This window comes from Trichosurus vulpecula, chromosome 1 (assembly GCF_011100635.1).
Source record: "Trichosurus vulpecula isolate mTriVul1 chromosome 1, mTriVul1.pri, whole genome shotgun sequence".
Taxonomy (NCBI): Eukaryota; Metazoa; Chordata; class Mammalia; order Diprotodontia; family Phalangeridae; genus Trichosurus; species Trichosurus vulpecula.
Window position 1 is genome coordinate 403,524,479 of NC_050573.1, and position 13,320 is coordinate 403,537,798.

General features: G+C 40.8%; 1 protein-coding gene across 1 annotated transcript in view; it reads left to right on the forward strand.

Annotated features, from left to right (window-relative positions):
- The window catches only part of EGFLAM (EGF like, fibronectin type III and laminin G domains), a 261,390-nt gene that overhangs the window by 180,823 nt on the left and 67,247 nt on the right, over positions 1–13,320 (forward strand). The window contains exons 8-13 of the mRNA XM_036767943.1: positions 1,915–2,030; positions 3,110–3,428; positions 4,432–4,532; positions 5,345–5,445; positions 7,478–7,622; positions 11,119–11,308. Of these exons, the coding sequence (XP_036623838.1) occupies positions 1,915–2,030; positions 3,110–3,428; positions 4,432–4,532; positions 5,345–5,445; positions 7,478–7,622; positions 11,119–11,308 (972 nt within the window). The remainder of the gene's footprint in view (positions 1–1,914; positions 2,031–3,109; positions 3,429–4,431; positions 4,533–5,344; positions 5,446–7,477; positions 7,623–11,118; positions 11,309–13,320) is intronic.

The following is a 13,320-nucleotide window of genomic DNA, read 5'->3' on the forward strand; positions in this document are numbered from 1 at the left end:
GTCTTTTAAACTCCCTGTGAGAGTAAAGATTATTTCATTTATTCTATTTGTATCCTCAGAATGTGGCACATAGTAGGTGCTCAATAAATGGTTATTGATTGATTGATCAGCCATTCCTTAGGCCTGGAATGTCCCTCCCTATCTTCTTTTGTTATAATCTAACCAGACTACAAGGCCCAGTTTAAATATCTACTCCTCCACAATGACTACCTTGATTTCCAGAATTGGAAGTGACATCTCCTGCCTCAGAACTTTTATAGAACTGTCTATGTCCCTTATGTGGTTATCTTATTTTATCTTGTAATGTAGTTATTTGTTTGCATTCCCCATTTCTCAAATTCAATGCTAAATTCCTTGAATATAGGTGCCATACCTCATTTTACTTACCTCTCTGACTCTCCTAGGACCTGGTATGATGTCTCATACATAGAAAGCACTGAGCAATCATTTGTGAAATAAGTTAATAAATTAATACTCTGAGGTAGCTTGTTTCTAGGCTTAGATGTATGCTTTGTAATCCTTTATCCATCATTTTACCAATTATCAAGCTAGAAACTTAGAGTGTGTAGCCAGAATCAAAACTGAAGAAATTTGGATATGCCCTAGCTACTTAATGACCAGGTGATAAATTAAAATTCATATTGGGGTAGTCTCAACTTAAGCCACTATCCTGTTAGTTCAGATTTGATGTTGGTATGAATTGAGGTACTCATTCAACATTAACAAAAGGAGGTTTACTTAGCCAAAGCATAGAACGGATATTCAACAAGAATATTCCAGGACTTCCCTTAGGTAGAGGAGGGCCCCCTCATCTCCATATGTCAGTGTGCCTGGTCAGCAGGGCAGATTACTAAATGCCTTGCACATTCTTAGGATATATGCTAAGTCTAAAAGGCTTAGATTCCACATTGGTGGCCTTTTTTTGGCCTTAGATGACCACTAAGTCCCATGTCAGTATGGCCAGAGGCTTCCAGGAAGCTGCATCAAAAGAGTTCATCTTTTAGGGAAAAACCAGCCTAACCCATGGTGTGGGAGAAGAGAGAGTCCTGGTAGATATTGCTTCCATTACAATGTGGATCTGATTTTCATTAGCACTCTGTCCACTGCATTAGTAATACTCCCACAAGCTGCTTACCAAGTCCTTATTAAAATGTAAAACCAAAAGAGACCCCGGACATCATTTGGTTCAATACCTACCCTGCCCTTATCCCCCAGTTTTTAACATATGAGTAATATGAGGCCTATGGAAAGGACTGCTTCTCTGCCATAGACTGGTAGTTGCTACCCCAGCCTTCTTACTGGCCCTTCATTAGAGTAGACAAGTCACCTGCCTCCTCAAGTATGATAGGAGGAAATGGCTCAGAACCTTAGGCCACCATTTTTAGATGCCCCTGACTCCTTGAGTGTTACCTTTCCTACATTTGATCTATATCAGACCTGAAGGCTGCTAAGATATCGTCTCTTTTGTAAAAGAAGGGATGTTTAAGCAACAACGAAAAAACAAAACACTAAAGCTACACAGTGGCCCATGTCCTACTCCAAGTCAAGGCTAAATATTGCTTCTTAAAGATGATCTCATTATACTTAAGGCTGTGTCCATCACCACCCTCCCCTTTCTGAGGATTCTAACATCCTGTCAAGGCTCGTACAAATGTTTTGGCCAGAAGGGACGAGGCCACATCTTTTTTCTGCTATCAGGTGTGTTTATGTCATTGTGTGCTTTTAGTCTTGACGTGGATTGGTATATTGAGTGTCCAGGGATAAATGGCAGACTCTGGCCAGTTCAACCTCCTAAATCTGTCCTTAAGAAATTAGTTAAGTTCTCTGTCTGGTGGAGTGGGGCAGGGAAATAGAGACTAATAATAAACACCTAGGGATATAATGATGGAAGGTATGCTTACTTTGCTCTTACAGGTACCGAAGAGGCAGGAAGTGGGACCTCAGAGCCACGGTATGTCACAGACACAGGAGGAAGTGATGGCAATGGATTTGACGTTGACGACTCTGATTTTGACATCTATATTGAAGAGGTAATAAAAGTCTTTGTTCTTGAAGTTGAATGTATTTTTGTTTTCTAGTAAAACCAAGTAAGTTAGTCAATGGACTGTGCACCTTTAGCTTGAAACTTTAAATAGACCAATTTGTCTTGAAAACTGTCATTTTCTATGGACATTCTACTTCGCGTATTTTTAAATTAACATTAACTAAGCCAAGTCCCAACCATGCTGGGGCATCTGTTCACTGGCTTCCCAATCTGGAGACAAGAAGGAACTTTGAAATTTCATAGTGAGTGTAATGTTAAAAATTCAACTACCATATTGAGGGTAGAACACTCATTCTCTTACCACTTGGCTCTTCTTAAAGGGAAATACTTAGCTTCCAAAAAACTCTTTAGTTCTAGCTTTTCCACTGATGAGCTATGTATCTTGAGGCAGTTATTTAATGTCTTTGGATCCCAGTTTCTATTAAATGGGGATAATAATACTTGCCCTACCTACTGTGTAGGGTTATATCAAGACCAATTGAACTATGCTCTAAAAAAGGTACAAGAGGGCAGCTAGGTGGCGCAGTGAGTAGAGCACCAGCCCTGGAGTCAGGAGGACCCGAGTTCAAATGCGACCTCAGACACTTGACACATGTACTAGCTGCGTGACCTTGGGCAAGTCACTTAACCCCAGTTGCCCTGCCCCCCCCCAAAAAAATGGTACACGAGACAGTGCAAATGTAAAGGAGTGATGGTGATGGTGATAGTTGGCATGCAGATTGGGATAGGGATGGTAATGATGACCAATCAGTCAACCAGCAAGCATTTATTAAGCACCTACTGTGTGACACATTGGGGACACCAAGACAAAAATCAAACAGTCCATTCCCTCCAGGATGATAGGGATAGAGATGTTGGTCATATTGATAGGGATGGTGAGGATGAAAATAGGGATAGTTCTTGGTGATGATGATGATCTAAATGCTAGTGGGAATAAGGATGGGAGTTATGAGGAAGGGAATGTATATGGGGAATAGGAATAATTATAATGATGACGGTAATGATGTTGACAATGATGACAGCAATAATGTAACTATGTCCTTCTTATCTTTCCTCTTACATTAGATCAAACCACTTCCTGCCATCAAAGGAAGCCATAGGAAATTTTTTGTGGAAACCAAGATGCCTCCTCGATCTAATCCAAAGTATTTTTCAAGGTTTATCCCCCCTACCTCAGCTTCCCCTCTCACCACCACGCCAGTCCACCATACCACCACAGCAAAGGCAAAAAGAAGGAGTAGCATGGCTGCAATGACAAGGCTCTTGGACATGTCCTGTGATGAAACCATCTGCTCACCTGATAGCTTCTGTGTCAATGACTACAACCTGGGTGGCTCTCGATGCCACTGCAACCTTGGCAAAGGTGGTGAGAACTGCGCGGAAGGTAAGCCCTCCCAGAGGTGCTCAGTCAACATGGAAGAGGGTGGTAGACATAGAGATATCCCAATGAGAGCCAGAACAATTCCACTCTCCATGGATTCCTCACTCTGGGCCCATTGCTAGAGATGTGCCCCTAACTGTGTGTGGTCTGTGAGAGTTAACCTCTTGCAGTAAACTAAGTAGGAGATGAGATCAAGTCTATGTAACCACAAAGCTTTGTGTTTAATGTGTTGTGGCTTTTTAGACTGTATCTGTTATTTCATTAGTATGGGGAATTTCCAGTGAGCAAACTCCCTCTACTAATACTAACTAGTACCTACTTTGTGCTTAATGATCTTAGTTACCTGGAGCACTGAGAGGTTGTGATTCATGCAGATTCCCATACAGTCATAGATGGGACTTGAACCCAGGTCTTCTTTACTCCAAGAAAAGCTCTGTATCCACCATGCCAACCTGACTCTTAGAGTCCCATGTACGTGTGGTGCTATTATTGGGTCCTCATCACACAAGAGAATCTCACTTTTTTTGTACACAAGCTAAATCATCTTAGCATTGGAGGGAATCAGAGACTAACCTACAGATCATTGTTTGAGAGGGAAGAAAGTTGAGGGGTGGATTGTGATGTTAGCTAAGGGGTGCACATTACCAGTGAAATTTATATTACAAAAAAGAGGATTTCCTAGTCAAATGTGCAATCAAGGAAAAGGAGACCGCTCTTTAAAATGATCATTACATTATCAGGAAATTCACCTTCTCTAGGCACCCAATTTCCATCCCTAATCACAATACCATAAAAATTACATTAGCGTAGAATAAGAGAAACAACTGAGCACATTGATGAAAGGATAAAGACCCATGGGGCATAACAGATTGTCAACTAATTCTGACTAATAATGCAAGGGATTCTTCACCTTGAATATTCACCCAATGGTATTTCAAGTTAAGTATATGTCAGTTTCTGCTCTTGGGAAATGAGGAAACTGAATTCTTTTCTCATTCCTTTTCAGATATTTTCATCCAGTATCCTCAGTTCTTCGGCTACTCCTACTTAACCTTGGAACCACTAAAGAACTCTTATCAAGCATTTCAAATCACCCTTCAATTTAGGGTAAGAAAGATGTCATTGTGCTATTCAATGAAAGTCCTATTCCGGGGCACAGAATGTCTGTCTTCACCATTATGTATGGTGCTAAATGAATCAAATCAGGTGACTGTAGGGTTGAAGGAAGTCTCTTGGGTGGCTTAGATGACTCAGAAGGGTTTGGTGAAGGGAAAGCATGTTCCTTTGGACTCTCTGCCAAAAATGAAGGCTCTAGCCAAGGTATTAACTTATAATAAGAATGACCAACCCTGCCCCTGTCAAAACTGTGCTGGAATCTTGTTTCATTCTGCTGTCCTATTTCCCTGGAGGCGGGAAGCCAGCCTATGGAATGCCATGCTATGGAGTTATGCAGCAGCACAATGAAAAGATTTATTTTTTTAAATGAATAACCTTTTTGTGAAACTCGAGTTTGATAAGCTTGAGATGGATCTTATCTGTGCCCACTGCTTTGCACATCTGAGTTTTCTCCAAGCCCTAACCTTATAGATCAACCAAGGTGAATAAAGAGAAAGTCTAAAAGCAATGAAGCCTTCCTTCTCTCATAGATCCACAGAATAGGAACTTATGGTCCAACCTTCTCATTCTGTGCTGAGGAAACATCTCATTCTAACTTTTCACGTGCATCGTTCTCATTTGTTTATTGAATATGATCAGAACCCATTATCTGGGAACTAAGTGGCATTCACAGTTTTGCCCCCTTGTAATATCGTAGAATAGGAGATTGTTTAAGGATTCCTAATGTCGAAAAGCTTCCAGATGGGGCTTTGTTGAAGAAGAGGTGTTCATTCTTCCTGTGGCTTTTGTTCTGACAATAACAGGCAGAAACTGAAGATGGCTTACTGCTGTATTGTGGAGAAAATGAACATGGACGGGGTGATTTTATGTCATTGGCAATCATCCGGCGCTCTCTCCAGTTCAGGTAACACATGCCAAAAATAGTTCCTTTTCCAGTATGATTCCGAGTCAGTTCATTTGGCCGACTGGTAAAATAAATTTTAACTAGTATAGGTACTTGAAGGTCATTGCAAGAAATAGGAGAGAAGGGAAATTTTATGTCATGAACTTACATGCACCACTACCCCACAAGGAAAAATGGAAGAACTGGGGGTGGTAACAGTGTCCCAGAATCCTTGGAGTAGCCTTAGACTATTCATTTCTCTGAACCTTAGTTTACCTTCAAAAAAAGAAGCACCAAAGAAATATGTTCTAAGAAAAAAGAACTTCAGTCTTCACAGATGAAGGTTAAAAGATGATGTGATCAAAGTTTGTAAATCATGAACAGTTGAAACTATGATTATAACTACCTCAGCATATTCAAATTCTGGGGTCTCCCTGGAAACTTAAAAGTGGGAGTCTTGGGATAGGACATTAGGTCCATGTGATGATCAGAACTCCAAGGTCAGTTTTTGGCTCCTTTATGTCAACTGAGTCTGAGCACACTGAAGAAGTGTTTTGAAAGTGAGCTTTATTTAGAGATGGGTGGTGGAAGACAGAGACAGCACCTCCCAGCATTTTCTGAAATGGGGTCGTCCTGGCTTCCTAAAGCATTGTGGAAGAATCACAAGGGGAGTCACAAAAACTGATCCTCCATATTCCTGGGCAGTCCCATTTTAGCTTTTCCTCCAGGTCTGAACTCTTTTCCACAAGTCAAACACCAGTGTGACAACTCTGAGCTTATTTTGGGGTTTTCTTGGATGGAGAGTAAAAGGGATATGAAGGTACAATAGAATATCCTAAGGAGGTCGTAGGTTATTAAGAATTATTCAAAAAAAGTTACGCCTTTTAAGGTGTCAAGGTAGTTTGGGTGAATGCTGGGAAAGAGTCATACCCGTCCTAGTTGGGCTAGAATTGGGATCTTTGGCTTTTTCCTAATGAGGAGCTACTTTGGATTTTGGGGCTGTTTTATGGGGGAAGCTACTGATATTGCAAATTTCAGTTGGAGTGACTATTGATTAGGCTCTTGTTTCCTGCTGAAAATCCCCAAGAGCCTCTGGGTGAGGGAACTAGGGATAGCTATAGGTAAGACTGACCAGGTAAGGCTGGTAGCTTGCCTGACAGATCTTGACTGCCAAGTTAGTGGTCCTTTGGACCAAAAGAATAATGGACGGGGGAAACGTAGATAGGTGTGCCAATTTTAGGTAAGGAGAACACTTTAGCCCCCAGGAATGTTCCTACTTGCCCCAAATTCATTCCTCAGTGGGATCCTGCTGTGGGAAAAAAAATGGATTGCCTATTTCATGCAGTTGGGCACAAGCAGCTGTTTTGACAATCTTGCCAATCAGAACTCAAAGGCTTGGTTTTCTACATTTTTATTAATACCATCTAGCCTGTCACTTTGGAACTGGAAGAGCCCTTGGAGAAATGGCTGGGATAGGACCAATTCACATTCTAAAATGCTGCACCTTCAGTCCATTTCAGGCAGCTGGCAGTCTCCACAGTGCCTTGTAGAAGTGAGAGGTATAAATGCTCGGATCAGAGTTTCCAATCAAGTCAGCCAGATTTAGATCAAATAATAATAATGATAATAATTTATACAGCACCTACTGTATACTATATACTAGCACTATGCTAAGCAATTTACAATATTAGCTCATTTGATCCTCACAACAACCCTAGGAGGTTAGGTTAGGACAACAATATCCTCATTTTACAGATGAGAACACAGAGGCAAACAGAGCTCAAGTGACTTGCCCATGGTTACATAGGTGATAACTTTCTGAGGTCACATTTGAACTCAGGTCTTCCTGACCCCAGGCCCACAGCTCTATCCACCGTGCCTCCCAGGTGCTCCTACATTCATATGTGAGTGGTAGGGTGGGATGGTTGCTTTTTGTTTTGTTTTGGTTTAGATCTCAAATAGATTCATTCTAAAAACCAAGAGAGTTCCTTCTGGCAAGAGGAGAAATGAGACTATTTGACAAGCACTTTCTCCCTCTCTTCCTTCTCTACAGATTCAATTGTGGAACTGGGGTGGCCATCATTATGAGTGAAAGCAAAATAAAACTAGGCAGCTGGCACACCGTCAACATCTACAGGGACGGACTGAATGGGCTACTCCAGGTGAACAATGGTACCCCGGTGACAGGCCAGTCTCAGGTGAGTTTTTCTCTCCTGCCTAGTCCATTATTTCTAGATAACAGAATTCCAGATATGGAAGGGACCACAGAGGCTCAACCCACACCTCACGGAGGAAACTTCTGCCATATCCCCAGCAAGTGGTCATGGAGACCGCAGCTGGAACTTTGCCCAGTTGCAGGGAAACTCACTACTTTATGAGGTAGCTCATTCCCATTTTTCTGTGGCCTTAAATTTTTGAAAGACAGAAAGCATGGTGCGGCGGATAGATGGGACAGTCTTACAGATGATTTCTGCCTCAGACACACACTGGCTGCATGACCATGAGTAAGTTACTGATTTCTGAGTGTCCCTCTCTAAGATATACATTTGAGTCAGTTGGCCTAGATATCCACACTGACAAAACCATAGGTCCATATCCAGTGATAGTCAGAAAGTTCTTAATACCAAGCTTAAATCTATCTCTTTAAAATTGGTTGTAGTTCCATTCTTTGGAATAATATGTTGTTGTTGTTCAGTTGTTTCAATTATGTCCAACTCTTTGTGACCCGACTTGGAGTTTTCTTAGCGAAGATACCAGAGTGGTTTTGCCATTTCTTTCTCTAGCTAATTTTACAGATGAGGAAACTGAGGTAAATAGGGTTAAGTGACTTGTGCAGGGTGACACAGCTAGTGTCTGAGGCCAGATTTGAACTCACAAAGATGCATCTTCCTGAATTCAGGCCCACCGGTCTATCCACTATGCCATCTAACTGCCCTAGGGAACTGAGGATAAGGACACATTAGGGACCTCCTTTACCAATAGGAAAACAACCTCTATTCATAACTACTTAGGTATCATCTTTGTACACACATATATTTGCTGACACACGCACAGAAAGCCTTATTCTCTTAGTACTGTGACTTTAAAGTTAGCAGTGGTGGAAGAAGGCCAGTACCAGGAGAATTGAACCCATTATTGTTATCAAACCAAAAAGCACCAACATATGACAATCTTTTGATTGAAGAAAACTCTACAAAGGTCACTTGGTTCAGTGTTTGAGAATAAGCCACTTATCTAAGGTTTTTAGACCATGTCTGTAGGAAGTGGTGAAATATTTTTAGTTTTGGACTATAAAGTGACTCACCTTACCATTCCCATTTCTGTCATGCACTAGATAATTTTAGTTTCTGGTCTGGGTTAGCAAACTGCCAAGGGAACTTAACCTGCAATTATAACCAGCCAGGTATCTGTTTTCTCAGAGGAGAAATGTGGCAAGGATACCTCCTCTGTGTATCTATGACATTCACTTCCTTTCTCCTTATATCCATCTTTGCCCTTGCCCACTGGGGAGACATAATACGTGAGACCTCATTCCTTGAAGTTTTAAGGAAAGGAAGGGTAGATAGACTACAACCTCCTTGATTCAGATCCCACTGTTTCTGAGCTCACAATAATTCAGACCGTGGCTCCAATGAGATCAGGCAGACATAAGGCCAGAGTTTAGAGTGACATAAGCAATGACAGAAAGGAGAAGTCAGGATTTGTCTCAGGAAATCACCTAAGGGCTTTAATGAGAATCCTTGGTGACGACCACATTCATTTTTTATATGTTGATGGAAGTTCACTGTTATGTAAGCCGTGAAAACCAAAGAGCTTGCTAACCAAACAGCATTAAAAATACAGGACTGGGGAACAGTGGGCCCAGTTAAGGGAAAAGGCAAAGAGATTCCAATCACATATTAAGGTCTCTTGAGTAACAATGTGAAGCATACAATGTACTAATTAGAAATCAATCAATCAATATTTAGACTTGAAGGTAGGAGCTAGGGAGACATACATGAAAGTGAGGCAATCCCTGCCTTCAAGGATCTTACATTCTCCTAAATTCTTATCTATTCATTAAAGTATGAAATAAAATAAATATTGAATGTTGCTCCAAGGAATAAACAACAAACACATTTCTTTTCAAACTTTCCATAAATTAGACTTTTTGCAAATCCTACCAGGATACCTTTCTACCCCACTTCAAGAAAAAATTCCAGATTAATGAGGTTTTACAGGAATGAGAATATTCTTCAAGGAAACCTTTGTCTTGTCCCATTGTGAACACTGCCCAGTGTTTGGACTCAAACTCAAAAATAACTAATCCAAATTGCATTTTTGTTATGTACAATTGTAGAGCCGAAGAATGTCAGAGCTGGAAAATCAAGAAGGTCTCCCAGTCTAACTCTCTTATTGACTGATGAGAAACCTAAGCCCTAGAGGGAGAGAAGTGACTTTCCCAATGTCACCCGGGTAGTGACAGAGCTGGGACTAGAATCTGGATATCCTGACTCCTAGCCAGTGTTTTCCCCGTGGTGCCAAAATACACAAGACTTGAGTAATGCTTTGCATTAACATTTTTCCTACTCTGGAATTTAAAAACGTAATTTGTTTGATTGCTACACAGTTCTCTGAGACTTTGACAGTAGGAGGCAATGGATGAGGTTATATGTAGTGTTTTGATTTAGTATTACCCCCTCTTTCAGATGCAGAAATGGAGGCACAAGAAGGTGAAATAACAGTGGGAGACAGTGTGGTATAGTAGAAAGAATGCTGGATTGGGGGAGGGAAGATCTTAGCTTGAGCCCCACCTCCGATACGTACTAGCTGAGTGACTACGGGCAAATTATTTCACCGCTCTGAACTTCAGTTTACCCATCTGTAAAATGGGGATAATAACACATGCTATCTACTTCACCAGGTTGTTTTGAGGATCTCGTGAGTTAATGTGTTGAGCTAAACGTGTTATGTAAATGTGAGATATTAAATTAGTAGGAAAGCTAGAAATAGAACATTTGTGCTTTGGTGCCCTGTGGGTTAACCACTCACCTGTTCTTCACATGGAAATATATTTATTATTATTATTATTGTTTTAATTTGATGAAAAATATTTTCCCAATTACATGTAAAAATAATTTTTAACATTCATTTTTTTAAAAAATGTTATGTTCTGAATTCTTTTTTCACTTTCTCCCTTCTCCCCCTCATTGAGAAGGCAAGCAATTTGATATAGGTTATACATGTGCAATCACGCGAAACCTATTACCATTGAAGTATCTTGCCTTTCCTTTGCTCACCTCCAAGAGAACTTTTTTCAAATCATGCCCCATGAGGAATTATCCATGGTAACTAACACAGTAACCTGGTGGTTCAAATCGTGATATACATACATACATACATACATACATACATATATATACACACACACACACACATATACATATTCATATAGATATACACACACATATATATATCCTATATCCTATATATATACACACACACATACATATATCCTATATATACACACACATATCCTATATATAATATCCTATATATATATCCTATGTGTATATATACACACATACATATATATATATATATCCCAAAAAGTCATTTGTCACTAAGTTAAAATATTGAGCCTATCTTTTAGCTCTTCATAGTCTTCCTTTTAAAGTCATTTGTGTGTTATTTGTTTGTTTCTCCTTTTTAAAGGGCCAGTACAGTAAAATTACATTCCGGACCCCTTTCTACCTTGGTGGGGCTCCCAGTGCTTATTGGCTGGTCAGAGCAACAGGAACAAACCGTGGTTTCAAGGGTTGTGTTCAGTCATTAGCCATCAATGGGAAGAAAATAGACTTGAGGCCCTGGCCACTTGGGAAAACACTAAGTGGGGCTGATGTAGGTAAGTACCACACATGGGATTTGGTGGAAGTACATTCTGGTTTCTCTGGGCTGAGTTGGGTAGGAAAGTACTTGGTAGCACGTTACTAATAAAACCAAAGGAGGGGACATGGACCAAGGGAGGTCAGGTTGAGCACTTCAAAGATGTATGTATCAGATATTATAGAATCTCACCCCTTGACATTCCCTACTCATACACATTGGGGCAGTAGATAGAACACCAAGCCTGAAGTCAAGAAGACTCATCATCCTGAGTTCAAATCTAGCCTCAGACACTTACTAGCTGTGTGACCCTGGACAAGTTATTTAACCCTGTTTGCCTCAGTTTCCTCATCTGTAAAATGAGCTGGAGAAAGAATTTGCAAACAACTCTAGTATCTCTGCCAAGAAAACCCTAAAAGGGGTCACAAAGAGTCAGGCATAACCGAAAAATGACTCAACAACAACCACAGTCTCTGGCCCCAAACTCAGCATTCTGTCCCCTACCTGGTATCTGGGTCTTGCTGGTAGCAAAATAAATGTTTTGAATGAATTGGATTAGATTTAATTGAATATAATTTAAAAAGAAAACTGACTTCCTATAAGGCACCGCAAACTAATGGTAATTGCCATAGTAAGTGGCACTCTACATATCACATAATACTTTGTGCACATCCAGTTTCATCTGGTTGTTAGGACTTCCCTTTGTAACAACAATGTTACTAGCAGCTGCTGTGGGGGTATGAGACCAATAACACCAGCACACAGGAGGGCTGCTAGCACAGGCTCCTTGTTCTGCTTTACTAAGGAAAGCAATTTGAAGAGGTTTCAATCTCACTTTAATTAAACATACATACATCATTCACTTAGTTCAAGGAGAAAAGCCAGCACCCTGGACTCCAGAGGGTATACAAACAGAAGTTACAAGCAGGTATTACAGGCAAAGAAAAATAACACAAATCAACAGACAGGCTTCTATCAGTCTAACCATAGCAACACATATATAGTTACCAGAGGAAAAAGCACCAACATCTGGGTTTTCAAAACTGGGGGGCTCCTTAACGGCTACCCAGAGTCTCCACACCAACACTCTTCCAATGAATGAGCCGCCAAAGCAAAACCTCTCCTCCTGCAGTTCTGAGAGTTCTCTGCTGAGTTCAATGGCTATCCTCTGGGTATATATACCCTTTTTCAGGGCCCAAGAGCTTCACACCTCTCCAGGGCTTCACACTTCTCGAGGCTTTCACACCTCTCATGACCTAATTAGCAAACGGGTATGGGCCTTCCTACAAACAAAGGCAAGACTCAATCAAAGGCACTTGATTGCCTTAGTGCTGAGAAGCATGCCAAAAGAAAAAAACAGAAAAAGTCCCACTTTGCTTGCCCTCACTCCCTATGAAGTAAGTAGTATGTTATCCTCATTTTACACATGAGGAAACTGAGGCTCACAAAACCAAAGGCAACTTGCTTGTGGTCACAGCAGCTTGTACGTGTTGGAGCTGTGATCTGAACCTAAGCCCTCTGACTCCAGATATGATGGTCTCTACACTATGTCGCAGATGCCTACAGGTAATAAGTGCTATAGATTCTTAGGGGATTTGATGAACGTTATAAGTTAAGGGGGAAAACAAAGGAAAATGAATACATGAAAATTAAAAATTTTTTTAATTTTTTTTTGGAGGGGGGAAGGCAGAACAATTGAGGTTAAGTGATTTGCCCGAGTTCACACAGCTAGTAAGTGTCAAGTGTCTGAGGCCGGATTTGACCTCAGGTCCTCCTGACTCCAGGACTCTATTCGCTGTGCCACCTGAGCTGAGCCTTGAAAATCAGTCAAGATTTTCATAAAATCATATTTAGTGCTGAAGGGATCTGAGAGGCCATGTATTCCAATACCCTCTCTAAGAAAGGTTAATTGACTTGCCTAAGATCACAGTTAGTAAGAGACAGTTGTGATTTGAATCTAGGTCTTTTGACTCCAAATCCAATCTTTTTCCACTGTTCCACAGTCCCTCCTTAGATTGAGAGAGGGTAAGA